Raw genomic sequence first — 27,389 nt, 5'->3', positions numbered from 1 at the left:
CATTGATCCAGACCTTGGTCAAAAATCCTTTCCAAGGAGAGGTACAAATGGATCTATTCCATCGCAATGCCACCTGCACTTAGCACACTGACTCCCCAAGAACTTGCCCAGAGCACAGAAACACAAGAAAACAGGAGCAGGAATAGGTCACCTGCCCCACCATTCAATATGTGTAAGAAAATAACTGCAGATGCTGGTACAAATCGAAGGTATTTATTCACAAAATGCTGGAGTAACTCAGCAGGTCAGGCAGCATCTCAGGAGAGAAGGAATGGGTGACGTTTCGGGTCGAGACCTTCAGTCTGAAGAAGGGTCTCGACCCGAACCGACCACCATTCAATATGATCATGGCTGACCTGCCCCTCATCTCCTCTCCTGTTCCAGTTCTCCCTCACTCCCCTGATCTCTCAAAAGGTTATCCTTGTCCATGATCCGGCCTACAAGTCCTCTGGGGTAGCAACTTCCAGAGATTCATTATTGTCTTTGTGAAGAAATTTCAGTGTATCACCAAGATGTGAATATCATGCTGCCAGAAAAGTGCCACCACAGGTGGATGAAGTCAACGGTATCGATGCATACAAGGAGAACATTGAAGGAGAAAGAACCGAAGGCCAATTGTAATGGCATTGGAAGAAGAAAGAAAAGTGAAGCATCTCATGGAGTCTGAACATTAACCTATTTGGCCAAATAGCCTGTTTTTACTTTATAATTCTTTGTGAAGTTGCTGGTGAAATCAAACCCAAGCCCTGAGGCTTTACAAAGAGCCTGGCACTGTAAGCATTAAGATATGTTGTTAATCCTAATGGTATGAAGGCTTGTGCAAAGCTCTTGTGGCCTTTTAATCATATTAATTCATTACCGTGTGTGACTCATGGGCAGTGTCTTAATTAAATTCACTCTGTAGTTGGGAAGTGCTGCAATTTTGACTTTAATAAATCCTTGTTGCAAAAGAATTAAGACTTGAATGCATTTGATTGTGTAACGTTAAAGCTGGTTGGACTTTGAGTTTTAGAGTCAACCCCTGGCACCCAGAGGGATGAGTGGTTGCCATTGTGTCTTTTGACAATGCAGGTCAGAAACTCAGTTTAGACTGCTTCACCTCAGCATATATTCCCCAGAGTTTAAGACTGAGTGGCCTTGGTCTCCATTTTCCTCAAATGATCTATTAGAAACATAGAAACATCGAAAATAGGTGCAGGAGGCCATTCGACCCTTTGAGCCAGCACCGCCATTCATTGTGATCATGGCTGATCATCCACAATCAATAACCTGTGCCCAACTTCTGAAAATAATGACTGGGTTTGACAGGATAGATGCTTGGAAGAGCTCGGCCCAAGGTATGGAATTCAGAACCAGTTTAAAATGGAGGGGAACCGATTGGGAGATGGAGGGGAGACAGGAGTGAGGAGGAACTTACAGGAGAGACCAGACTGAGGACAAAGTTAAGGAAAGTCAAAGGAACCTTATACAAATGAGGCAAGGCCAAATGCTGATCCTCAATAGCTGGACCTTAGCTATTTGCCTTCGTCACTGTGAGGTTGTGATTTAGGATGGTGTTGGTGCTGTTCCTGTGGGTGTTTAAGGTGTGAAAGAGGCCCCAAAATTTGACAAAAGGACTGTTTCAATTAACTTTATAAAGGTCAGTAATGCTAAATGCCACCTTGCACTGAGACAGAATGGAAGTGATTTTAATTGTGTGGACAGTTAACTGGGGAATTGTGACAATAATATTGATTCATTTCATAGATATTTTCATATATTGGTATTCTGCTATATTGTTTAGTCCATAAAGAAGGATACAAAAGTACAGATTTATGTAGTCAATCTGCAAACAAACCCTAGGGGTGATTTTAAGATTTTGGATGTTGCAGTATCTCATTGTTGTGGCTAAATATTTCTGCTTTGGGATGTGAATATAGGTGGAATGGATAGTAAATGAGCGGATCCCACCACAATGGGTGGAGCAGTGGACAGTGAAGGAGACTAATCGTGACTACAACGGTATCTTGAACAAGTGGGTTAATGAGCCGACGAATGGCAGACGGAGTTTAATTCGGATAAATGCGATGTTGCATTTTGATAGACCAAACCAGGGCAAAGACTTGCGCAGTAAATGGTAGAGCAGTGGGGAATGTTGTAGAACCGTGAGATTTGGGTCTCTCTGTTCATGGAGGTGATCACGCAGGTGAACAGGTTGGTGAAGGTGACGTTTGGCTCACGATCCTTCATCATTCAGGGTATTGAGCACAGGAGTTGGGACGTCATGTTGCAGCCATGCTGGGCATTGATAAGGCAAAATTTGGTGTGCTGTTCTCGTCACCCAGCTGCATGTAAGATGCCATTGAATTGGAACAGGTGTAGAAAAGATTCAATAAGAATGTTAATGTGTCTGGAGGGTATGAATTATAAGGAGAGGAAAGGATAGCTGGGTCTTCCCCCCCCCCTCCAGAGCTAAGAAGCCTGAGGGATGACCTTATATGTATATAAAATCATGAGGGGCATAGATAAGGTGGATAGCCACAGTACCTTTCCCCCAGGATAGTGAGTCAAAAACAGGAGGATATAGATTAAAGGTGAAGGTGAGAGAGGGAAGATTGAGAAAGGACTTAAGGATCATTTCTCCACCCACACACACACACAGAGGGTGGTGCATACATGGGACGAGGAAGTGGTAGAGGTGGGTACAATAACATTTGAAAGACACTTAGACAGGTACATGGATAGGAAACATTTGGAAGAATTTGGGCCCGGCACAGGCAAAATGGGATTAGCTCAGTTAAGCAATTTGGTCAGCATGACTGAATTGGGCCAGATGGCCTGTTTCCACACTTTATAGCTCTATGATCTATGACTATGACTATACCTCCGACCAACTGATCAAAGGTCCTTTGGGCATTGAATGAAGGAAAGCAATGGGCAGTTTTTGTTGTTATTAACCTGTGTCTGGTTCAGCACAACAAGATGCTTTTATTGTACTTACTGTGTCTCCAACCTTAAGTCCTGTGCAGAATTTCTGTCCTGGAATAAATTTGTCATTCCCACAGTAAGCATCGAAGGACACTGACAGCTCTTTTGGCAGATTCAAAAGTTCCAATTCCACCTGGGAACGGATTTGCTAAAGATAAAAAAAAGAGCATGTAGTTTAATTTAAAATGTATGTTTTGGTCTTCATTACATGTCATTTGAGACTAGTTAATTACTTATAATTCCCTGTTCCATTTTCCCTGCTTCCTTGGTCAACGGCTACCTGATTGGAGACAATTTGAGCAATGGCTGCCAGTTCCGACGTACCCTGGACTGAGTTCTTGTTTTGCAGGTCCCTGAGCAGTATTCACTATTCTATGAGTGTTTCACCAATGGTTCCTTAGTCTGTGGTTCCCTGGTCTACAGCTCTCACTGGTTAACATCTTGGTTATAATACATTTATAAATTGTCTTGGAATTCTCATTAACCCGACTGGTCAATGGCATCTCATGGCCCCTTCTGACCCATCTAATTCTCTGCTTGAGTTCTTTTCCGATTCTCTTTGATTTGTATTTTCCTGGCCCATCTTTGGTTTTCCTTCACTCATCCTTATCCCTCTCTTTCTCCTTGAGAAAGAGCATACCATTTACCATCTTTTGTTCCTTGGTGACAGTTTCCCCATTTCCAAAAATGAAGGAGCAGGGGGCAAAGCTAGGTTTGGAACTGGTGCAGAGATCAGAATTGACAAGGGTGCAGATAATGGGACCAGAGCCACACCTCCTCAAGATAACGATGGCATGGTTTTAAACAACGTCCCCTCAATTGCTCATGGAACTGTGGCTATAGTTACCTCATAGGCATCCACAATGAGCCCCAGGACATTGCTTGAATCCTTGGAAATTGTCCCCACAGTGGTACCAGGAATCATCCTACTGTAATTCTGTGGGAGCAACGAGATTAGAAAACATAAAGCCAAGTTAACCAGAAATGTTAATTCTACTGACTATTGATCTGGCTGTGCACATCAAGTCTTCAAAAAATTTCATCTTTTAACTATTTGCTCAGCAATCCTGAGGCTGCCACCTTGATACGATGTCTGATTTAGGGTCGTTATAAAAACATAGAAACATAGAAAATAGGTGCAGGAGTAGGCCATTCGGCCCTTCGAGCCTACACCGCCATTCAATATGATCATGGCTGATCATCCAGCTCAGTAACCTGTACCTGCCTTCTCTCCATACCCCCTGATCCCTTTAGCAAAAAGGGCCACATCTAACTCCCTCTTAAATATAGCCAATGAACTGGCCTCAACTACCTTCTGTGGCAGAGAATTCCACAGACTCACCACTCTCTGTGTGAAGAAATGTTTTCTCATCTCGGTCCTAAAAGACTTCCCCCTTATCCTTAAGCTGTGACCCCTGCCAAGGGAATAATGTAAGTGTTCAGAGCCATCTCCTTACTCCAGGAAGCTTTCCTGAGTGCACTGAGAGAGAGTTACATCTGGAACTGGGCAAATTATATTTCTATAATGTTACAGCTTGACTCTGCATCCTTGAAAATCCTGGTCAGCTTGGAATTCCAATGCTGAGAAGGATCTTGGAATTCCCAGAGGCTGAAGATGAATCAGCTGCCTGGAACCCAACAGGGGAGCTATTAGAGGAACACTTAAAAACTATGGACAGAACATTCCATCGTACGGGACATTTTAATCCAGGTGTAAATGCATGTTACGTTAAATTGATTGCTCAATCACAGTCATCGAAAGACAGAGAAATAACGTGGAAACAGGCCATTCTGTCCACTGAGTCTGTGCTGGCCATCAACCACCCATTTATGGTAATCCTACATTAATATCGATTTTTATTCTCCTCACGTTCCCATCAACTCCGCCCAGTTTCTCCCACTCACCTGCACACGAGGGCCAATTCACAGTGGCCAATTAACCTACATGCCTTTGGGATATAGGAGGAAACCAGAGCATGGGGAGGAATCCTCTGTGTTCTAGGAAATCCCGATCAGTTTGAAATTCCAATGTCGAGAATGTTCCTGGAATTCCGAGGAACGGAAAATCAATCTACTAAGAAGGCAGCACCAGAGGTCAGGATTGAAGAGATTTCGTGCAGAACTCTCATCAGAGAGGTGCAGAACTCTCGTCTGAAGAATGGTCTCGACCCGAAACGTCACCCATTCCTTCTCTCCAGAGATGCTGCCCGTCCTGCTCAGTTACTCCGCGTTTTGACAGCATTTGTGTCTCTCTTAGGTCAGGATTGAACCCTGGTCTCTGGCACCGTGAGGCAGTGGCTCTATTAGTTGTGCTACTGTATCACTTAGTTCTTTGGCTCACATGAGGACCAGCGATTGCTTTGACCATACACACACACACTGGAGGCAACCTCTGCTGAAGTGCTGAGTGCAGTTTCAGCGTGAACTGAAGGTGATGGTACTTACCTGGTCTGGTGTCAAGGTGACCAGAAACACTGGTGAGACTTGGGAGTTTCGAATCCAAAGATTGGAAATGGTGAAGGAGAACTAATGAACGTGCAGACGAATGGTTGTAGGAGCTTGCGGAGAACTGATGGGGTCAGCTTATTAAAAAGGACCGTTAACTGCTGAAAAACAGGCTTCCTTTTCTACACAGTGATTAGAATGTATCAAGCACCTCGCACTATGAAGGGACCATTGTTCACAGTTCTGTCCAGGCTTCTATCAGTTGTAACCTTGAGTTCACAAGCTGTTCGTTGCCACCGTGTTCAGCAAACCTTTTCCCAAGCAGTTAACGGTCTTTCTTAATAAACTAACCCCATCAGATCTCTGCAAGCCCTTGCAATGGCAACATATGGGGGGAGCTGCTGGAAATGTAGGAGAGTAAAATGGGATTAGCAGAGGTTTAGTACAAGTGGGGGGTTGATGGTCTGAAGGGCTTATTTCCGTGCTCTATGAATTTAAACTAGGATAAAGGTGACCCATACAGAGACAATTTACAAATTGTGTTTGATTTGATTCCTTCAGATTTGGAATTCAATTCTCCTGTTCTGATCTGTCAGCCTGTCTTGCTGAGTGGGAGGAAATCAGGAGTTGAACCTGTTCAGTGGTGGCTCCATGGCCCTCCAGGTTCTAACCTGTATGATGGTCCTTCACCTCTCCAGAGCCTACCATATATATTTCCGTGACTGGTTGGGTGACGGCAAAGATGAGGTAGATGTTATTTTCTGTGAGCTTTTCTGTCAGCAGAGCAAGTGATGGGTAATCCTGAAAAAAATAAACATCGAAAACAGAAGTGAAAGATCACAACATTGAAACCCAGTCTAAATTAAAACAGTGCTGGCTAACTCACCTTGGATTCCATGTGATCTAACCTTTCGGATTTGCCTGCCCACGGCCCATAACTCTTTAAACCTTTCCTATCCATGTACCTCTTCGAATATTTTTTAAACATTGTAGCATCTACCTCATCTTTGCAGTCTGCCTCTTTCTTCTCCTCTGGCAGCTCACACCTTAAAGCCATCACGCTTTGTGAAAAAGTTGCCTCTAAATCTTTCCCCTCTCACAAACCTATGTCCTCCAGTTTTGGGCACCCTCACCCTGTGAAAAAGACTGTGACTATCTACCCTATCTCTGCCCCTCATTATTTTATAAACCTCCACAAGGTCACCCTTTTGTCCACTTCACTTCAGCGACAACAGTCCCACCTTATCCATCACCCTTCGTGTAAAAGATACCCCCGAGATCCTCTTTAAATCTTTCTCCGCTCACCTTAAACCTCTGTTTCTGGGCACCTACCCAGCCTCTCGATAAACCAGCATCTGCAGTTCCTTGTGTAGGAAGAAACTGCAGATGCTGATTTACACTGAAGATAGGCACAAATTGCTGGAGTAACTTGACAGGTCAGGGAGCATCTCTGGAGAAACAGGATGGGTGACGTTTTACACCAGAGCCCTTCAGACTGGCGAAGACAGACTGAAGAAAGGTTCCAACCCGAAATGTCACCCATCATTTTTCTCCAGAGATGCTGCCTGACCCGCTGAGTTACTCCAAGATTTTATGTTTATCTGCAATTCCTTGTTTCCCCAGATTATCTACTCTCTCCTGATAACTCAAGCCCTCCAATCCAGGTGACGTTCCTGTAATTCTTTCCTGCACCCACTCCAGCCTGTGGGAATGAGTTTGATCTGATCCATGGTTTCCTGTTCTATTCTGTCACGCCACCAGAGCCACGTTCCTCAGCCAACATACCAGCAAAGCAGAGGCGTTGTACTCGTTGTCTAGTCCCATGTGGCAATGCCCGTCGTTGGGGTGGATTATGCCAGCCAGCCTGCCATCCAGTGCCAAGTGCGATGTGGCATCAGTGACAAAGACCAGCATGTGGGTGGCTTCTTGTCGCCAACCGATCTCCTCCTGCAGCAAAGAAGAGGTCCAATGGAAGGATCAGTGAAACTGTGTCAAGGCTGAGAGAAACACAGTAAGCATGCTCCCACTCTTCTGTTATAGTAAATGGTGCAAAAGTAAGGCTCACAAAACCAAAATGGTAACTGGAAAATGATATGCTACCATTCAAACTGATCCACTTCAAAAACTTAAGAAGAGGAAGAAGGGGCAGAGCGGTAGAGTTGCTGCCTTGCAGCGCTTGCAGCGCCAGAGACCTGGGTTCGGTCCTGACTACGGGTGCTGTCTGTAAGGAGTTTGTAGGTTCTTCCTGTGACCGCGTGGGTTTTCTCCGAGATCTTCGGTTTCCCACCCACACTCCAAAATCGTACAGATTTGTAGGTTAATTGGCTTGGTATAAATGCCCATAGCGTAATAAGGTGTTAATATGTGGGGATCACTGATCAGTGCGGACTCGATGGGCTGAAGGGCCTGTTTCCATGCTGTATATCTAAACTAATCCAAACTAATCTAAACTAAATCAAACTAATCTAAATCAATGGATGGGACAAATGCAGGCAAATAGGCTGTTATAATGCTATAACAAGGAACTACAAATGCTTGCTTCTACTAGTGAAAGACACAAAGTGCTGAAGTATCTTAGCAGGGGGGGGGGGGGGGGGAGGCTCAAATGGGGACCATTGGGGACTAAGTGGATTACTTTGTAACTTTGTTGATGCCCTATATGTGGCGACTCTTTGCATACCTTGTGTATGCAAAACAAAGAATCTCACTGTGACATGAATCGTGTGATAATAAAGTATCATTTATTCATTCATTCATTCATTCATTCATTCATTCAGGCAGCATCGCTGTACCCAAAACTTCACTTATCCATGTTCTCCAGATGCTGCCTGACCCATTACGTTACTCCAGCACTTTGTGTCGTTTAAAGCAGACTGCTCACTGACTGGGCAAAAGAAGCACTGGATGGATCTCCACTGTATGGATCTTGATCAGCAATACCCTAGGCAGATTGTCGCTAGTGGGAGATACTTGGCACATCTTTGCGAAGCAGTTACTTGTTTGTTGGAATTCCTATTTTGGACATAATCTAACAAAACACCCTGATATAACACATTCCCATGGGATCTAGTGCTGCACTCCAGGAAACAATGAGGAAATGCTGTATGCGGTGGTTTCCACCGATACTCTGATACAATTCCTGCCTGTGATTGCCTGCATGGCGACAGTGATTGCACTTGATAAGGGTCTTGACAAATCCTGAGGTCTGGAAAGGCATAATTATTTGGTGAGTCAGCCTCTTTCTACCGTGTTGAGCAAGAGCCACGAACAGGGAGTTTCCGACTGTAGATTCCAACCAGAGATTGTTCCCGTCATATCAATTTAATTTCTTAACATTTAATCACTCGTGTATTTAAAAATGAATAAGTGATTGCAGTTTCCATCATTTTCCCACTTGAGGTTTATACAGTCCGCCAACTTCCATCTCATTTCCTTCACAATTTTCCTCCTTGATCCATCCGAGCTCCCAATAACCTTCAGGTTCTTGAAGGACTGCTGGAGAAACGACCTCCATTTGTTTATCTGTGAATGGTATATAATGGCGCAGGAAGGAACTGCAGATGCTGCTTTCCACTGAAGACAACACATTAAAAAGCTGGAGTAACTCAGCGGGTCGGGCAGCATCTCTGGAGAAAAGGAATAGGTGATGTTTAGGAATTGGTCTGGCTGAAGAAAGGGTCTCAACCCAAAACACCACCTATTCCTTTTCTCCGGAGATGCTGCCCGACCCGCTGAGTTGCTCCAGCTTTTTGTGTCTATCTGTGATATACAAAGGATATTGCTTGCATGCACTGGCTTCCTTGCAGCTTCATGGGCCCCCTTTCTGGTTGGAGGGGAAACGGTTTAAATGTCAGGGTGTGCAAGTGGATCTCCTCCAACAGGCCTACAATTCCCCAGAGCTTAGGTCCATTGAAGGACAAATGAAGCTCGTCGTGACATCTCAGAGGCACCACTGTCCTCAAATCCAAAACACTAGATGTGCCAATTGGGATTTCGACAAAGCATATGTGGAGTATAAAAGGCAATGCATAATAGTTGGGCTTCCATGCTTTTCTTCATGGGTGGAGTAGAGGCACAGCGGGTAGTGCTGCTGCCTCCAAGCTCCAGGCACCCGGCTTCAATCCTCACCTCAGGTGCTGCAAATGAGTTTGCACATTCTCCCTGTGACTGCGTGGGACTCCCCCCACAACTCAAAGACACACTGGTCGGTCGGCTAATTGGCCTCTGTAAATTACCCGAGAAAAGGTGGGCGGTTAGTGAATCGGGGTGGAGTTGCTGGGAATATGCGGGTGAATAGGTGACAGCGGAATGAGTGGAGTGAAGAGGTTTGATGAGATTGCCTTGTGGAATGTGTAATGGTTTAAGACAGGCCTTTCAGCTAAAATGGAGTCATCTGCTTTTGGCACTCGTCGAGCAAGCACGCTGACTTAGGAAAACAATTAGGTGCCGAGAAAAAATAATTTTGATCACTTGGACAATCTAATAAGTCACAAGGATGGCATGGTGGCACAGCAGTAGAGTTGCTGCATTATAGTGCCAGAGACTGGGGTTCGATCCTGACCACGGGTGCTGCTGTATGAGTTTGTACGTTCTTGTGACTGCGTGGCTTTGCTCTGGGTGCTCCTCCGACATTCCAAAGACCTGCAGGTTCATAGGATAAGTGGCTTATGTAAATTGTCCCTTGATTATCGGATAGTACTAATGTACGGGGTGATTATTGGTTGGCGCGGATTTGGTAGGCCGAAAAGCCTGATTCCACGCTGTATCTCCAACACTGCCTCAACGACATGCAGTCGTAAGGCGACAAACTTTTCTTCCCAGAGACAACTGAGATTTAGCTGCACTAAATGTAACTCCAGCTTTCAGATCCAGTTAAAGAAAACATAGATGAATGTGTTTGTAAATTAGGAAAGAAGCGTGGGAACATTAAAATTACCAACTAAGTATTTCCCAGCATGAGACTGAAAGGCGTGAATTCACTGTTTGGTTGTTTTGTTGATCTTTTAATAAGATGTAATTTTTATTTTTACCTGGTCAGAGTGTTCTTTTTTCTTCATTGATCTGAATCCTTGTAACCTACTTGAATCATAACACCCCGAGAGCTGACAGACTCAACAGGCCAAATGACCACCTGCTCTTCTGTAAGAGTGAGATATATACGATATACAAGATGTTCTGCCTAACTAAGCGAGGATGTGAGAAACTGAGAGGTAAGGGAAATGAGTTAAGGAAGAGCCGTCAAGGGATAAAGTTGTAGCAGGAGACAATGGACAATAGGTGCAGGAGTAGGCCATTCGGCCCTTCGAGCCAGCAACACTATTCAATGTGATCATGGCTGATCATTCTCAATCAGTACCCCGTTCCTGCTTTCTCCCCATACCCCGTGACTCCGCTATCCTTAAGAGCTCTATCTAGCTCTCTCATAAATGCATTCAGATAATTGGCCTCCACTGCCCTCTGAGGCAGAGAATTCCACAGATTCACAACTCTCTGACTGAATTTTTTTTTCCTCATCTCCATTCTAAATGGCTTACCCCTTATTCTTAAACTGTGGCCCTGGTTCCGGACTCCCCCAACATTGGGAACATGTTTCCTGCCTCTAACGTGTCCAACCCCTTAATAATCTTATATGTTTCGATAAGATCCCCTCTCATCCTTCTAAATTCCAGTGTATACAAGCCTAGTCGCTCCAGTCTTTCAACATATGACAGTCCCGCCATTCCGGGAATTAACCTAGTAAACCTATGCTGCACGCCCTCAATAGCATGAATATCCTTCCTCAAATTTGGAGACCAAAACTGCACACAGTACTCCAGGTGCGGTCTCACTAGGGCCCTGTACAACTGCAGAAGGACCTCTTTGCTCCTATATTCAACTCCTCTTGTTATGAAGGCCAACATTCCATTGGCTTTCTTCACTGCCTGCTGTATCTGCATGCTTCCTTTCAGTGACTGATGCACTAGGACACCCAGATCTCGTTGTACGTCCCCTTTTCCTAACTTGACACCATTCAGATAATAATCTGCCTTCCTACTCTTACCACCAAAGTGGATAACCTCACACTTATCCACATTAAACTGCATCTGCCATGCATCCTCCCACTCACACAACCTGTCCAAGTTACCCTGCAACCTCATAGCATCTTCCTCACAGATCACACTACCACCCAGCTTTGTATCATCTGCAAATTTGCTAATGGTACTTTTAATCCCTTCATCCAAGTCATTAATGTATATTGTAAATAGCTGCGATCCCAGCACCGAGCCTTGTGGTACCTCATTACTCACTGCCTGCCATTCTGAAAGGAACCCATTTATCCCCACTCTTTGCTTTCTGTTTGCCAACCAATCTTCTATCCATGTCAGTACCCTACCCCCAATACTATGGCTCTAATTTTGCCCACTAATCTCCTATGTGGGACCTTGTCGAAGGCTTTCTGAAAGTCTAGGTACACCACATCCACCGGCTCTCCCCTGTCAATTTTCCTAGTTACATCCTCAAAAAAAATTGGAACGGCTAGGAGAGAATTGCTTGGGAGAAGGGGCACCAGTATTGAGGTGAACATCTGTCAACATCTGCACAGGGATAACCTGGCTCCACTCACCTTGCACACCGAGGCCTGGAGGACAGCATCCATCCCACCCTCAGGTGTGTCACGGTTTCTCGAGACCTGCTGTTTGATAACTTCCTCATTAAACCTGTTCACCTCCTCCGTGAGTTTCAGCACATTTTTAAATCCGAACACAGGTGCGCATGTACCGCCAATGCTACAAAACAAACATATCAGAATCATCTCAATGAGCTTTGTACTTGGATCATGAATAAAGTCAGAACCGCACAGTGCAGAAGCAGGCTCGTGCACCCCTTCTCTACAGACCTACAAACCTTTCCTGCCCTGGATAGAGTGGACGTGGATGTTTCCACTGGTGGAGAGGCTAGACTGGAGGCCATAGCCTCAGAGTAAAAGGATGTGCCTTGAGAAAGGTGATGAGGTGGAATTTCTTTAGTCAGAGTGTGATGAATCTGTGGAATTCATTGCCACAGAAGACTGTGGAGGCCAAGTCAATGGATATTTTTAAGGCAGAGACTGACAGATTCTTGATTAGTAAGGGTGTCAGGGGTTATGGAGTTGTGAGGGAAAGATAGATCAGCCATGATTGAATGGCGGAGTAGACTTGATGGGCCAAATGGCTTTATTCTACTGCTAGAACGTATGAAGTCTACATACAATTGCATTTTACACATTGCTACTAATTCAGCTTCTGTCTATTATGTCTGGGAGTGCAGTGGTTAAGTTACTGGAGTACAGCCAATGTTCAGGATCACTGGTCTTGAACACTGGTCACTGATCACGAGTTCAAACCCCACCTGGGGAGATAAGGAATTATTTTCACCCGTCTGGTGGAGTGTGTCTGGACCTCACTGCCTAAATAGCTGGTCGAGGTATAAAACCGTGACACATTCAAACACCACTTGGATGTGCATTATGAGAGCTGTGATCTTGGTGGGGAGGGGGAGGGGGGGGGAAGGGGGGCTATTTTTGATTAACACGGAAATAATGGACTGAATGTTGTTGTAAACTTTGTGAGATTTTATGATTAGAATATTAACTACCAATCATATAAATATTTCAATGACTCCACAGTGCTTTGGTGCATCCTCGCTTTACGTAAATACCAATTACCGGACACAAGGGTTTTTGACTTCGGCTTCTGTTGCCATATAGATGTACGGTGAGACTGGTTTATCCACAAAAGCTCCAAAGCCCAGTCGCAGGTTGCTGGTCTGCTTGGCCATTTCTGTGGCCACGTTTGTGCCAAGTTGCTGGATAGTTTTCAAATCATCTTTCATGGAGAAGGAGACGTCCATCAGGTAGTAGATGTCGACAGGATAGTCCTCGACCTGGCGCGCATGCACCGTGAATGACACGGATTCCCCTGCAAGTGGCGGCAAAGGAGAAGCTTCCATAAAACACTGGAGTCCATATCCCCAACAAATTGTGGCATGCGTACACTGCTGATGATTTATGGATGGTTCGGCAAGGAATTGAGAGAGGATGCAAGGACTCTGCAAAGTTGCACAGAGGGATGCAGCACGGAACAAGCCCTTTGGCTCACTGAGTGGACTCTGACCATCAAACATCCATTTACCACATTAATCCCATATGTTATTGCCCTTATATTCCATCAACCATCCACAGATTCTCCCACTCATCTACAGACTAGAGGCAATTTAAAAGGGTCAATTCACCCACCAACCAGAGGGAATTCCACAACTAAAGCACCCAAGGTCAGGATTGAGCCTTTGGACTCTGGTACCATGATGCTTCATCTCCACTGACACAGTGATGCCAAGCAGGAGATAAAGCAATTCCCATAATGGGCAAACATTTAGCAAATAGATTATATTGTGAGAAAATGCGAGTTTATCCACATTGGCTGGAAGAATTATTTTCCTTCAGCTAATACCATTGATTGGGTGACCTGGTCATTTGAGGCATTGACTGACTGCCAGTCCTTCAGGAATGGACATCTTCTGGGTGCTCTGGTTTCTTCCCACATCCCAAGGGCATGCAAGTTGGCTGATTAGTTGGCCACCTAATTGCCGCCAGGGTGTGGGGCGAGCAGCAGAATCTGAGGGGTTGGGGCGGGATTATGGGGAGAATAAAATGGGATTAGTGTAGGATTAGTGTGGATGGACACTTGATGTGTGGCTCAATCACTCCAAGCACATCTAGAAGGCACTTTGAGACATTTAGGGGTTGCGTAAAGGAGCCAGATACAGCCAGCGTCACACAAAAAGCCAGCAAGATTCCAGTACAGAGTGGATCCCTTTCTGGGCTGCCCTGACTAACAACTGACACAGCTTATCACTTGATAAAAATTTGAAGTCAGAATCGCAAGTCATTAAGAAGTCAGCAGAGTGCAGGGCTGCTGAGGAACGATGAGCAGCCAGTGATGGTTCAAACTGCACGTCGTCCAGTGAGTCAGTCTGCAACAAATGGCATTTTCAACAGAGGAAGGAAGCCGTTTCAGTGATAGCGGTTGTGTGGTTTATCTGGACAAAACTTTAAGCCGCGTCTAATTGAGGATAAAAAACAAGCATTAATGAGCTGCTGCTATAAAGTGAGCACAATGTGTTTCCATTTAGTTCACACCATCCCAGGATTAACTGCTGTTTATTATTGTTATTGGCTGGAGTAAGGCTGAGTATTTAAGAAAATAGGAGGAGGAGTGGGCCCTTTGGCCCCACATGTCTGCCCCTATTCAATATGATCAAAGCAGACCTGGTGGAGTAAATAAGATCAATGTCTCAAAATGAGAAACTATCTTCAGCTGGATGATGTCTCATTGAATCTGTCACTCCAAGTTGCTGCCTGGAATAGTACTCATTTGAAAACGATGGAAAGGTCACTTGACACCGATTTAATCTAATTTTAAATTTAGCTCCTTCCTCCTACGTCAAAAATTAGGTTATTTGAAAAAGTAATGGTGGGGATTTAAAGGGATATTGTAGAGTTTACAAACCAGCTACATTCCCACAAGCATTGAGGGGAGGCACCTGTAGTTAGAGACAAGATGTCAAGCATCCCAGAGTCCTCTGGGAGGACGCTGCCAGAGAGACAACAATTCAGGAACTACCATCAAAAGTAGGAATGCTTAGAATTCAAAGCTAAGAGAAGATGGCAGCACGATAGCGCAGCTGGTAGTGCTGCTGCCTCACAGCGCCAGAGACACGGGTTTGATCCTAACCTTGCATGCTGTCTGTGTGGAGTTTGCACTCTCTCTCTGTGACCGTGCGGGTTCAATAGACAATAGACAATAGGTGCAGGAGGAGGCCATTCAGCCCTTCGAGCCAGCACCGCCATTTAATGTGATCATGGCTGATCATTGTCAATCAGTACCCCGTTCCTGCCTTCTCCCCATACCCCCTGACTCCGCTATCCTTAAGAGCTCTATCTAGCTCTCTCTTGAATGCATTCAGAGAATTGGCCTCCACCGCCTTCTAAGGCAGAGAATTCCACTGGGTGCTCCAGCTTCCTTCCACATCCCAAAGACGTGCAGGTTTGTAGATTAACTGGATCCTGCAAAATTGTCCCTCGTGTGTAGGGAGTGGATGAGAAAGTGGGATAACAGAACTAGAGTGCTTGGTGATCAATGGTCAGCGTGGACTCAGAGGGCCAAAGGGGCGTTTCCTTGTTTCTAAACTAAACAAGACAACTTCCCATCAGCAGAATGGATCTGGTTAATTCACTCACATGGGTAGTGTTTGAGAAGCAGTGAGTTCTGCAAATTAATACAAGTGACGATAAACTGGAACAGCAAATCAAATGTCACATTATTAGACGTCAGTGGTTTGCATGCATGCATAACTAACTGGAGAACTAATAAAGATTAAGTCGTACTTAATCTTTGTTTGAAGTATCCTTCTCGACACATCACTTGATACCCTATAGGGGTAATAGGGTCAACAATTTACCATCCATTGTTAACCAAATGTTGAAAATAGTAGTAAACCTGAAGGTAAAGAACACAATTGTACAGAGAGTCTGAAGATGGGTAGAAGTGCAAAAAATAGTACAGTATGATTAAAACATTGATAAGGAAGGAAAAATTGGAGGACATGATAAAACTAGTTCAAAATCAAATGGTAAGAGCATTTAATGAGGTGCCTCACAAAGGTTATTGTGATGGCTGAAAACTTATGGGGTGGGAGATATTATTTTAGCATGGAGAGAGGATTTGTTGTCTAACAAGTAACAGCAGGACAGATATGGTCTTCCACTGGCTGGCAAGATGTTATGAGTGGGATCGGTGCTAGTTTAGAAGGATGAGGGGGGATCTTATTGAAATATATAAGATAATTAGGGGATTGGACACATTAGAGGCAGGAAACGTGTTCCCAATGTTGGGGGAGTCCAGAACAAGGGGCCACAGTTTAAGAATAAGGGGTAGGCCATTTAGAACGGAGATGAGGAAGAACCTTTTCAGTCAGAGAGTGGTGAAGGTGTGGAATTCTCTGCCTCAGAAGGCAGTGGAGGCCAGTTCGTTGGATGCTTTCAAGAGAGAGCTGGATAGAGCTCTTAAGGATAGCGGAGTGAGGGGGTATGGGGAGAAGGCAGGAACGGGGTTCTGATTGAGAGTGATCAGCCATGATCGCATTGAATGGCGGTGCTGGCTCGAAGGGCTGAATGGCCTACTCCTGCACCTATTTTCTATTGTCTATTGTCTATTTCCCAATTTTTCCACAATTTCTATAAATGACGGATAATTTGCTGAGCACGCAAACGATAGGTTGGAGAGCAAGTTAAATGGAGGACACGAAGAGGTTACAGTGATAGGTTTACGCAGTGAGGGGGCAACAATTTAGCAAATGAAGTCCATTTTGAGGGGAAAAGTGGAAACAAAAATTATTTAAATGGCGAAAGATCTCAAAGCAGTTCTGAAATACAGAGGGATTGGGGTGCGCTGGAGCACAATTTGCCGATGGGAAGTAGGGGATGATGGGGTTTTGATTGATTGGATTAAACACACAATATGCTAGCGTTTACCACAATGAACACTGTATGTTTCTTTTTTTTCCTAATCAGATGTGCAGCACTTTGGTAAACGTGGGTTGTTTTTAAATGTGCTATACAAATAAAATTGACTTGACTTGACTTCTGAAAATCAGCTCCATTTTACTAGCTGTCAGGTTGCGTAGAGGACATTCTCTGCGGCCATTCGCTGGAGGTGAGACATTGCGGAGAAGCAGAGGGGGGAAGAAGGTGATCGTACGGAATTAGAGGCGTGCCCCATACCTCTGCGCAGGTTGATGGCAATCTTTTGAGGAGAGAATTGCACAGTTTTGTCCGGCTGGTCACTCGACCCTTTCTCACTCAGTGGCAGATCCTGAAGAATCTCGAAGGAGCCCTGTGGAAATTCAGTCGCATTCTCTCTGCAACTCTTTTTAATCAAATTCTCCTTTAGGTCACATCGCGAAGTGCTGCCCTCTCCAAAACCCTGAAAACAAATCACAAAACACTCTGTATTTCCGTTGGGAATGCAACCTAGCTTTCTTCACTGGGAGGGGAGGCTCAGTGGAATTAACAATATTCAATAACAGTGGTTCTGGTTCAGATTATGGAGCTTGGAGAACATTATAATTTAACCAAATAGTCAGCATTGCTCTGGCTGCCCGCTCAGAGTGGAGAACAGTGGTAATGCTCCAAGAGAGAAACTATCATTGTTAATTCTCCTACGTAGATTGGGCATTCCAATTAGTACCACCCTGGACTGTGCAGTAGTCACACATCATCAGAACATTGAACGATCAATAGTATTGCATTGAGAACACTGCAATGTCCTTGTGTAAGAAGGAACTGCAGATGCTAGTTTCAATCGAAGGTAGACACAAAATGCTGAAGTAACTCAGCGGGACAGGCAGCATCTCTGGAGAGAGAGAATGGATGACATTTCGGGTCGAGACCCTAATGTCCTTACAGTGTGACATTATATCAGATCGCCAGGAGGATTCATGGATCAAGAGTGTTTGTCATAGCTTCCGACAACAGTACAATTAAATCTTTCCAAGCAGCAGCTTAACAGGCCCATAAATGCATTACACACAGATAACACAGTTTCTAAAAAATGCAAGAAATCATTAACCATACTACCCATAAAACACTAAGTCTTTGGTGCAAACATAGAGCGTCCGTACAAGTTTATTGCCATTACAATCAAGGTCAACAGAACAATTCTTCAGTCTGGGAAATTATAAATGCCTTTATTGAAAAGCTGAACCATTATTCAATGCAACTTAGAATGGGGAATCAGGGTTAAGACCACAGAATAATTCAATAATTATCATTATGCCTCCGGACTGATTGAGCGAATTCTTGAAATGTACTAATACCTTCAAAATCTCTTCAATCCAGGCACCCCTTTACACCTTCTGAGACGATGATTTCTTGTCTGTCTTAGTTTCTTAGAATTAAAATCTTTTAAATTAAATGTCGCTATGCCAGCTGTGAATAATTTAGCTAAACATCTTTGGCTAAATCATTGCTTCCTGCTCAAGGAAGCACTCACTGGACAAAGGGTTTTGGTTTGCAATTTACCAGAGCAATCCTGAAAATCTTTTACATTGTCCCAATGACTATGACATGCTTCCCACACCTGAGAAGCCACCAGCTGTAGTTGGGACTGCTAGCTTTCACCAGTGAAACAGGTGGAATTTCAGGACTCATCAGCATGGACAAAATCCCCAACTTCCTTCTGGTCAGCAGATCAACCACCTTGGAACGTCTGTCTTCCCCTACTGGGATCATCATGACGCCCAACAGGAGGGCACAAAACCTTCACAGATTCCCCAGAACATGTGCTAAACCTGTGCCACATTAATGAAGGGAGTATTGACCAACTGGAGGCAGTACATAATTAATTTCTTGATTTCATAGAATTGATTTTAATTGGTCTCAATTGTTTGCAGGTGCTTCCAAGAATTTTAATTGTATATGTTTAAGATTTCTAATAAACGTAAAAGTAATGCTTAAAAGAACAGTCAGGCCTGACACTATCAGGAAAGCAGCACACTGCCAAGGTTAGGCCAGAGGAATTCAGTGTATATATATATATATATATATATATATATATATATATATATATACTCCAGCATTTTGTGAATAAATACCTTCGATTTGTACCAGCATCTGCAGTTATTTTCTTACACTATATATATATAGTGTAAGAAAATAACTGCAGATGCTGGTACAAATCGAAGGTATTTATTCACAAAATGCTGGAGTAATTCAGCGGGTCAGGCAGCATCTCAGGAGAGAAGGAATGGGTGATGTCACCCATTCCTTCTCTCCTGAGATGCTGCCTGACCCGCTGAGTTACTCCAGCATTTTGTGTATGTATATATATATATATATACACACATACACACACATACAAGCACACACACATATATATATATCCATATATGTGTACTTGTATGTGTATATATGCACACTAAATTCTTTTTTCTCTCATTTATTACATTGTTTACAGTGTGCTATGTTGACATATTCTGTTGTGCTGCAGCATGCAAGAATTTCATTGTTCTATCTGGGACATATGACAATAAAAAATTCTTGACTCTCGACTCTTGGGCGACATCGTGGCGTGGCGTGGTGGTAGAACTACTGGCTTACAGCGCCAGAGGCCCGGGTTTGATCCTGACAATGGGTGCTGTCTGTCCGGCGTTTGTACGTTCTCCCCGTGACCACTTGCGTTTTCTCCGAGATCTTTGGTTTCCTCCCACACTCCAAAGATGTACAGGTCTGTAGGTTAATTGGCTTGGTATAAATGTAAATTGTCCCGAGAGTGTGTAGGATAGTGTAAATGTGTGGGGATCGCTGGTCGGTGCAGACTTGGTGGGCCAAAGGGACTGTTTCCATGCTGTATCTCTAAACTAAACTAAAGTTCCCCTGGGCTGTAAGGAGTAAGGGGTTAGAAATGAGTCCTCCTCTAGTTAAAGGAGCATCTGCATTTTCAACTCCAACCAGTCAACTCTCAAAGGGACAACTTAATCTTCAAACAAAGGTGTCTGCTGAAGACCTTCAGTCAGGATCTCATCGTTGAGTAGGTTTTATGCTCAGGCAGTATAGTATTGTCTATGCTATTTTCTTGTCTCGCCCATCTATAAGAACCTTGCTGTGTGTAGAATTGAATTATTTCCAATGCACTGCTTGTCACATCATGCCTCTAAACTGGACTAACATCACAATGTAACAGAAACAGAGTAAGGAAGAGATATTATGAATAATTGACACAAATTTGCCTAAGTGACGGTATTTTTATGATCTGGAGAAGCATCCTGACCCAAAACAGTGCCTGTGCATTCCGTCCACAGATGCTGCCTGATCTGCTGAGTTCCTCCAGCACTTTTGTAATTTTCATTGTGCAGCCGGCAAATTTTTCACAAACTTGGGTGATATCAGAAAGCTAAACCCACTTTTGGCATTTCAGACTGCCCTTTCAGAAGAACCTTTCTGCATATGACTGTTTGTTAAAGTCCCATCTTCAACTGCCCTCCATCATGAACAGATTATATATTTATATATATATGTATGTGTGTGTGTGTGTGTGTGTGTGTGTGTGTGTGTGTGTGTGTGTGTGTGTGTGTGTGTGTGTGTGTGTGTGTGTGTGTGTGTGTGCGTGTGCGCGTGTGTGTGTGTGTGTGTATATATATATCCCGTCAAATGGAAAATGCACAGTATGTGGATGGACCGCATCAGATGTCATGTGTTGAGCTTGTAACTCTCCTCACTATGGTCCCATCCCCTGGTCTCTCCAGGCCCGACAGCACTCTCGTTCAGCATCATTTTCTCTCTTATTCCACCTCCCTGAATCTCATCAATCTGCTTAATCCTCAGTAAACAACAGTTGCCACCTGTCAGCCTAATTCTCTTCTCCCTCCTCATTACAAATCCCTGTGTGATTTCTAAAGCATGAGGTGCAAGCCAATGTGATGACCAGATAATTATTTTTAAAATGTGTGTGCCCTGTGGATTTGCAGTGCCTTGCTCAATATCCAGGCTCTTAATCCACTCACAGCTGTTTACTTGTCTGGCAGAGATGGGGAACCGGAGCTATAGAAAATGCCTCTCAAAACTCCACCGATGCAATCAAAACTGGTCCAGAAGACCAATCTTTATCATAGGTACATATGAGTGATCTACGTCCCCAGCAAAAATAGGTCCACTCAGCATTCACACCACAAGCTCCAGAGTAACCGAATGAACCTTGATGCCCAATCCTATCCTCAGAATGGAGGAAGTCATGCAAATAAACAGATCCAATCAGGCAGAAACAAGGAACTACATATATTGGTTCACACAAAGTGCTGGGAGTAACTCAGTCAGTTAGACATAATCTCTGGAGAACATGTGTAGGTGACATTTCAGGTCGGGACCCTTCTACAGTCTGAACATCTATCCATGTTCTCCAGAGATGCTGTCTGATTCCGCTGTGTCACTTCAGCATTTTGTGTGTCCTTTATTGACAATCAAGCATTTGCAACTGAACAACCATTAATATATTTTTGGCAACAAATTCAGAAAGTGTTGACTGAACTCAGTTTGACACGCAGTATCTATGGAAAGAGAATTAACTCCTCGGGTCAAGCTCTGCTTATACTGTTTCTCTTACCACAGACGCTGCCTGAGTTGATGAGTTTTGCATTCATCTGCAGTGCTTTAGTTTTCATTCAACAATGTTTCATTGACTGTGACCACACAACCTACTGTTAAATGAGAAGTGAAACTGTGCAGATCTACTCAAAGGCAGGATGGTGTCGTGATCCTGAGACTTACCTCTTGTAAACACCAGGCACAGGACGGCTCTCTCTCCAGGCACTCTGCACATGTCTGTGCCCCTTTGCACATGTTGCTACCTGAAAAATAGATAAGACATTTTCTAAATGAACATACGTATTCTGGCACTATGTACATATAAATAAATCCTTCCTTTTGGAAGAAAATGTATCAATTCCCACAAGCCATAAAATGGCAGAAGTGACATCCAAGGAAATTCTAAATGCAACTGATGTGTGCATTGAGCAACAGCCTAGGCTAAAGGCCCATCCCCTGACCTGCCCACCACCCCAAGGCCCAACCCTCTGACCCCCCCTCACATGGCCCGACCTCTGACACTACCACATGGCCCAAAGCTGTGATCCCTCTCTAGAAGGCCCAAACTCTCACCTCGCCTCCAACCAGAAGTCCCAAAGCTCCACTGCTATGAAGCTCAAAGCTTCAATCATTTGAACACCCTCCAATGACTGATACAAAACACCCCCATCTACAACTCTCATCCCCAAATAGCTAATCCAAGGCCATTCAGACTTCCATCGCCGACAGTCGGAATGTGAGGGCACTCGAGGCCCAGAGCCTTGCAAATTGCTGAAGTGTTCCATGGTTCACCCATGACTAGAGCAGTTGCTGATCACAACTCTAAAGCCATAATTCACATTTGTAGGGTGCAGCACCACCTAATATTTCCTGCATAACAGGGCCAAGGATCATTAAGATAAAGTCTGAAATAAAACCCAAGTAAGAGTTCAGAAGAACCCCCTGTTGCTGGAGTGGATGGTTTAGCCAAAAGACTTGAATTCCTTTCAGGGGGCTTGAGGAGAAATACATTTCTGTACGTATATCCCGTAAGAGCCATTTACGATTAAATTAGTTACTGTTATTATATTATGGCCAAGTTTAATATTTCTAGTTTCTATCTATCTGTGGTGGGCCGAAGGGCCTGTTCCTGCACTGTATCTCTAAAACTAAACGTTTGAAGCTTGGTGCCAAATTGGCATCCTACCTATCCCCACCCATCTGTTCCATTCGATTCAGCCCAGAAGACAAATCTTTAACTGAGAATATTTTTTAACAGAAATCTTGCTCGTTTCTTATATTCTAATCTAGCAATGACTGTGCAATAGGAACAGCCCAGCTCTGATGGTCGTCTTCACAAGACTAAGGCTGCCATGTCGTGTTTTGCAGGGAACTGGAATATACAGTTTGTGCTCATTCAGATCAAAAACGTCTGCACTGAAGGCCACTTGAAGATAAGTCTGAGGAATTTAACTTCAATTATTCAAATTTTTTTCTCTCAAGAAAACTCGGTTGACAAGTCATTACTACCCAAGTTCCTGCTCTTATACGCCCCTCGTGCTTCCACATGCCTTCTGACAGCTACATCTGTCAAATTCCGTCCTCTCTGCCAATCATGGTTTGATTTAACCTCTTCATTGCCAGTGGAGCTGTGGCAGTTCCTGCTTGCACCTAAAACTCTCTTGAAGCAATATTGATCACTTTTGCAGTGATCCCCTGAGCAAGCGGTTTTAATACTTTCTGACGGTATAGGAGGAGGCCATTTGGCCCACCAACTCCATGCTAGCTCCCTGTAACCTATCGTCTCACCTATGCCTATCAACTCCATTCTGGTTCTCCTGCCACTCTCTACACAATCCCCAATTAAACCACCTCAACCAACACCCGTTTGGGACGTGGTAAGAAGCCAGAGCACCAGGAGGAAGCCAATCTTATCGCAGGGAGTATGTTTAGTTTTGTTTTATTTTGTTATTGCCACGTGTATCGAGATACAGTGAAAAACATTGTTTTGCATGCTATCCAGGAAAATCATACCATACGCGAGTACATCTAGTACTGCAAAAGTGAAAATAAACAGAGTGTACAAATTCCACACAATCCGCACATGAGATTAAACGTGAGCCTGGATCACTGGAGCTGTGAGGTAACCCCATTCCCTCCCACAATCAGTGGGCAGAGGAAGCTGGTGGCACGGAAATAATGATCTAAATGAACATCACCCAGAGGTTCGAGCCTGGCACCCGGGACTCTGTCAACAACCACGTGAGAAGCAAATGTGACAGACACTTAGGGTGACTGAAACAGAAAGTGTTCTTCCCCTGAGAAGAAGTGTCTCGACCCAAAACGTCACCTATTCCTTTTCTCCGGAGATGCTGCCTGACCCGCTGAGTTGCTGCAGCATTTTGTGTCTATCTTCAGTTTAAACCAGCATCTGCAGTTCCTTCTTACACAAGGCTCTGGGATATGGGGAGGTAAATAGAACATCTTAGTATTTGTGCTGGTTCCAAAGTGCCTGTCAGACTGACAAGCCTCCTGGTCAGGTTCACGAATGGGAGCTTGAATTCGCCCAGTAAGGTTTTGATTGGACATCCTTCAGTGACTAAGCTGTGCAAACAAAGTTCCTTCCATGTCCTGCCTCACATGGCAAACAATTCACCTTTTGTAATTCCACCATCATTAACAATCCGGCACCTCTACTTTTTGTGCACGTTTAAAGAGATTTGACATGTCACTGAGTACTGTTGACAAACTTCTGCTGACGCACCGTAGAAAGCATCCCGACTGTTTCATGGCCTGATATTGCATTTCCAATTTAGACGAACGCAAGAGGCTGCAGAGAGCGGTGGACTCTGCCTGGACACAGCCTTCCCCACCCACTATCAAAAGCATCGACATGAGACACTGCCGCAGAAGGCAGCATTTATCATTCAGGATCCCCACCCACCATTCGGGCCATGCCCTCTTCTCGCTGCGACCTTCAGGCAGAACGTACATAAGCTTAAGTCCCACACCAACAGCTCCAGAAACAGCTACTTTTCTAAAACTATCCAGTTCTCGATGCAACCCGCAGGACCCAATCCTACCTCAGTAACGGGACACCACGGGCCACCTCTTGCTCTACAAACGTTTAATATATGTGTTTTTGGACTGTTTTCTTTTGCCACTGCCTTGCACAATTTCTGTCGTTGGCGTCTGTGTACTTGTGATGCTGCATAGCACCTGCACCTCCCTGTACTTACGCACAAGACAATAAAAATGTGGAAACAAAGCACTGCAGATGCAGGTTAATACACAAAAGGACACAAAATGCTGGAGTAACTCAGCAGGTCATGCAGCATCTCAGGAGAGAAGGAATAGGCGACGTTTCGGGTCGAGACCCTTCTTCAGACTGGGTCTCGACCCGAAACGTCGCCCATTCCTTCGCAATATCACCTATTCATATTCTCCTGAGATGCTGCCTGACCTGCTGAGTTACTCCAACATTTTGTGAATAAATACCTTCGATTTGTACCAGCATCTGCAGTTATTTTGTTATACTAGGAGGTCAGACAGGATCTCTGGAGAACATGGATAGGTGAATCTGAAGAAGGGTCTTCACCCGCAATATCATCTATTCATATTCTCCAGAGATGCTGCTTGACCTGCTGAGTTACTCCAGCACTTTGTGTCCTTTTGTGCACATGACAATAAACTCGCCTTGACTTGACTAGACTTGTCTTGACCTTGGCATAGCCTGGGACCACCACCTTGTCTCTGGGGATTTGTCCAGTGCCGTCGGCTCACCAGTAATTATTAACCACGGCAACTGGCTTCATTAGGATATGGGCAAAGTATCCTGATTCAGGCCCAACCAATTTACGGGTTTCTTTAAAATCCAAATGGGGACCATCACTGTCGAGAAACAGCCTAAAGATGCTTTCAATAAAAGTCAAACCGTGTTCTCTGAGTGCCAGATGGTAAAAAAAGGCATTACGATCAGGAACGTATGTTTATAGAGAGTGAATAAAGCTGTTTCTACTACGGCTAATGGCATGTTGGCCTTCATAACGAGAGGATTTGACTATAGGAGTAAAGAGGTCCTTCTGCAGTCGTACAGGGCCCTGGTGAGACCACATCTGGAGTATTGTGTGCAGTTTTGGTCTCCTAATTTGAGGAAGGACGTCCTTGCTATTGAGGCAGTGCAGCGTAGGTTCACGAGGTTAATCCCCGGGATGGCGGGACTGTCATATGAGGAAAGATTGGAAAGACTGGGCTTATATACACTGTAATTTAGAAGGAATGAGAGGGGATCTTATAGAAACGTATAAAATTATAAAAGCACTGGACAAGCTAGATGCAGGAAAAATGTTCCCAATGTTGGGGGAGTCCAGAACCAGGGACCATAGTCTAAGAATAAAGGGGAGGCCATTTAAAACTGAGGTGAGAAAAAAACCTTTTCACCCAACGAGTTGTGAATTTGTGGAATTCTCTGCCACAGAAGGCAGTGGAGGCCAATTTACTGGATGAATTTAAAAGAGAGTTAGATAGATCTCTTGGGGTTAGCAGAATCGAGGGATATTGGGAGAAGGCAGGCATGCTTTACTGATTGTGGATGATCATCCATGATCACAATGAATGGCGGTGCTGGATCGTAGGACCAAATGGCCTCCTCCTGAACCTATTTTCTAGGTTTTTAATTTTTCCATGGCACTACTTAAGATTAGTTTAGAGACACAGCATGGAAAACAGGCCCATGTGTAGAAGGGATCTGCAAATGCTGGTATATACTGAAGATAGACAAAAAGCGCTGGAGTAACTCAGTGGGTCAGGCTGCATCTCTGGAGATAAAAGATGAGTGACATTCCCGGAAACGCCACCCATCCTTTTTCTCCAGAGATGCTGCCTGACCCACTGGGTTACTCCAGCACTTTGTGTCTATCATGGAAACTGGATCTTGGGCCCAGCGAGTCCACTCCAACCTTCGATCAATTCTCTTTTCCACCCTCGCAACTGGAAGTCAGTGGCACTGGTGACGAGAATGATTGGCGAGCTGCTCGGAGGTTGAGTAGATGGGTGCAGCAGCACCAATAGAAAATACCCCTCATAGAAGGACATGGAAAGAACACAGCCAGTGCCCAAGGAGAAAAGTGCAGGCGCACTGAGCAGATGCCTCATGCCTCAATTCCCAACCACTGCAGTTAAATGAATGTGGAAGGTAGACACAAAATGCTGGAGTAACTCAGCGGGTCAGGCAGCATCTCTGGAGAGAAGGAATGGGTGACGTTTCGGGTCGAGACCCTTCTTCAGTCAGAAATGAATGTGGATGTGCTTTGTTATTGCACTAATCATTATGAGAAAGCACTGTCACCTCTCATTAGATGCGATGGTCACACGCTTAAATGGCAGTGCATTAATCAAAAAGCGGGTAAATCAAACATATACCAGGCACCACTCATTTTGAAAAAGGATTGAGGACACTATTCTGAAAATAGGAGCACATAAATTAAACTTCTGTAGTAATTAGACAAGCGCGTTATTCTAAAAATGTGTAAATCAAGCACGTGTAAGACACGAGGTGCCTGTATACAATTCCAGTGGTAGTTTCAGAATCTGAATTCTTACCAGAAAATAAAATTTGTGTTAATAAAAGTAACCATAAAGTTTGCAGTTGGTACAAGCACCCATCTGGTTTACGAATGTCCATCAGAGAATGAGGTTTGGCCAGTGTGTGCCCATCCCTCGTCATGGTGGGGTGACACCCGTCTGCCCTCTGAAGTGACCCTGCCAGCCTTGCAGTTGTACCCAACACTGTGCCACAGACTGACACACCGTCACCAGTGGTTCAAGAAGGCAGCCCACCTCC

At 44.4% G+C, this 27,389-nt stretch overlaps 1 protein-coding gene across 1 annotated transcript in view; it reads right to left on the bottom strand.

Annotated features, from left to right (window-relative positions):
- LOC144607791 (integrin beta-3-like) overlaps positions 1-27,389 on the bottom strand; it is a 59,960-nt gene that overhangs the window by 22,865 nt on the left and 9,706 nt on the right. Inside the window, exons 2-9 of the mRNA XM_078424866.1 lie at positions 21,752-21,831; positions 17,213-17,414; positions 13,097-13,349; positions 12,017-12,179; positions 7,198-7,359; positions 6,118-6,213; positions 3,815-3,904; positions 2,981-3,115 (exon numbers count right to left, since the gene is read on the bottom strand). Coding sequence (XP_078280992.1) covers positions 2,981-3,115; positions 3,815-3,904; positions 6,118-6,213; positions 7,198-7,359; positions 12,017-12,179; positions 13,097-13,349; positions 17,213-17,414; positions 21,752-21,831 — 1,181 coding nt within the window. The remainder of the gene's footprint in view (positions 1-2,980; positions 3,116-3,814; positions 3,905-6,117; positions 6,214-7,197; positions 7,360-12,016; positions 12,180-13,096; positions 13,350-17,212; positions 17,415-21,751; positions 21,832-27,389) is intronic.

The sequence above is a fragment of the Rhinoraja longicauda genome, chromosome 29, assembly GCF_053455715.1.
Source record: "Rhinoraja longicauda isolate Sanriku21f chromosome 29, sRhiLon1.1, whole genome shotgun sequence".
Classification (NCBI taxonomy): domain Eukaryota; kingdom Metazoa; phylum Chordata; class Chondrichthyes; order Rajiformes; family Arhynchobatidae; genus Rhinoraja; species Rhinoraja longicauda.
The sequence above is the reverse complement of the archived record's forward strand: the minus strand, read 5'-3'. Positions and strand labels throughout refer to the sequence as shown.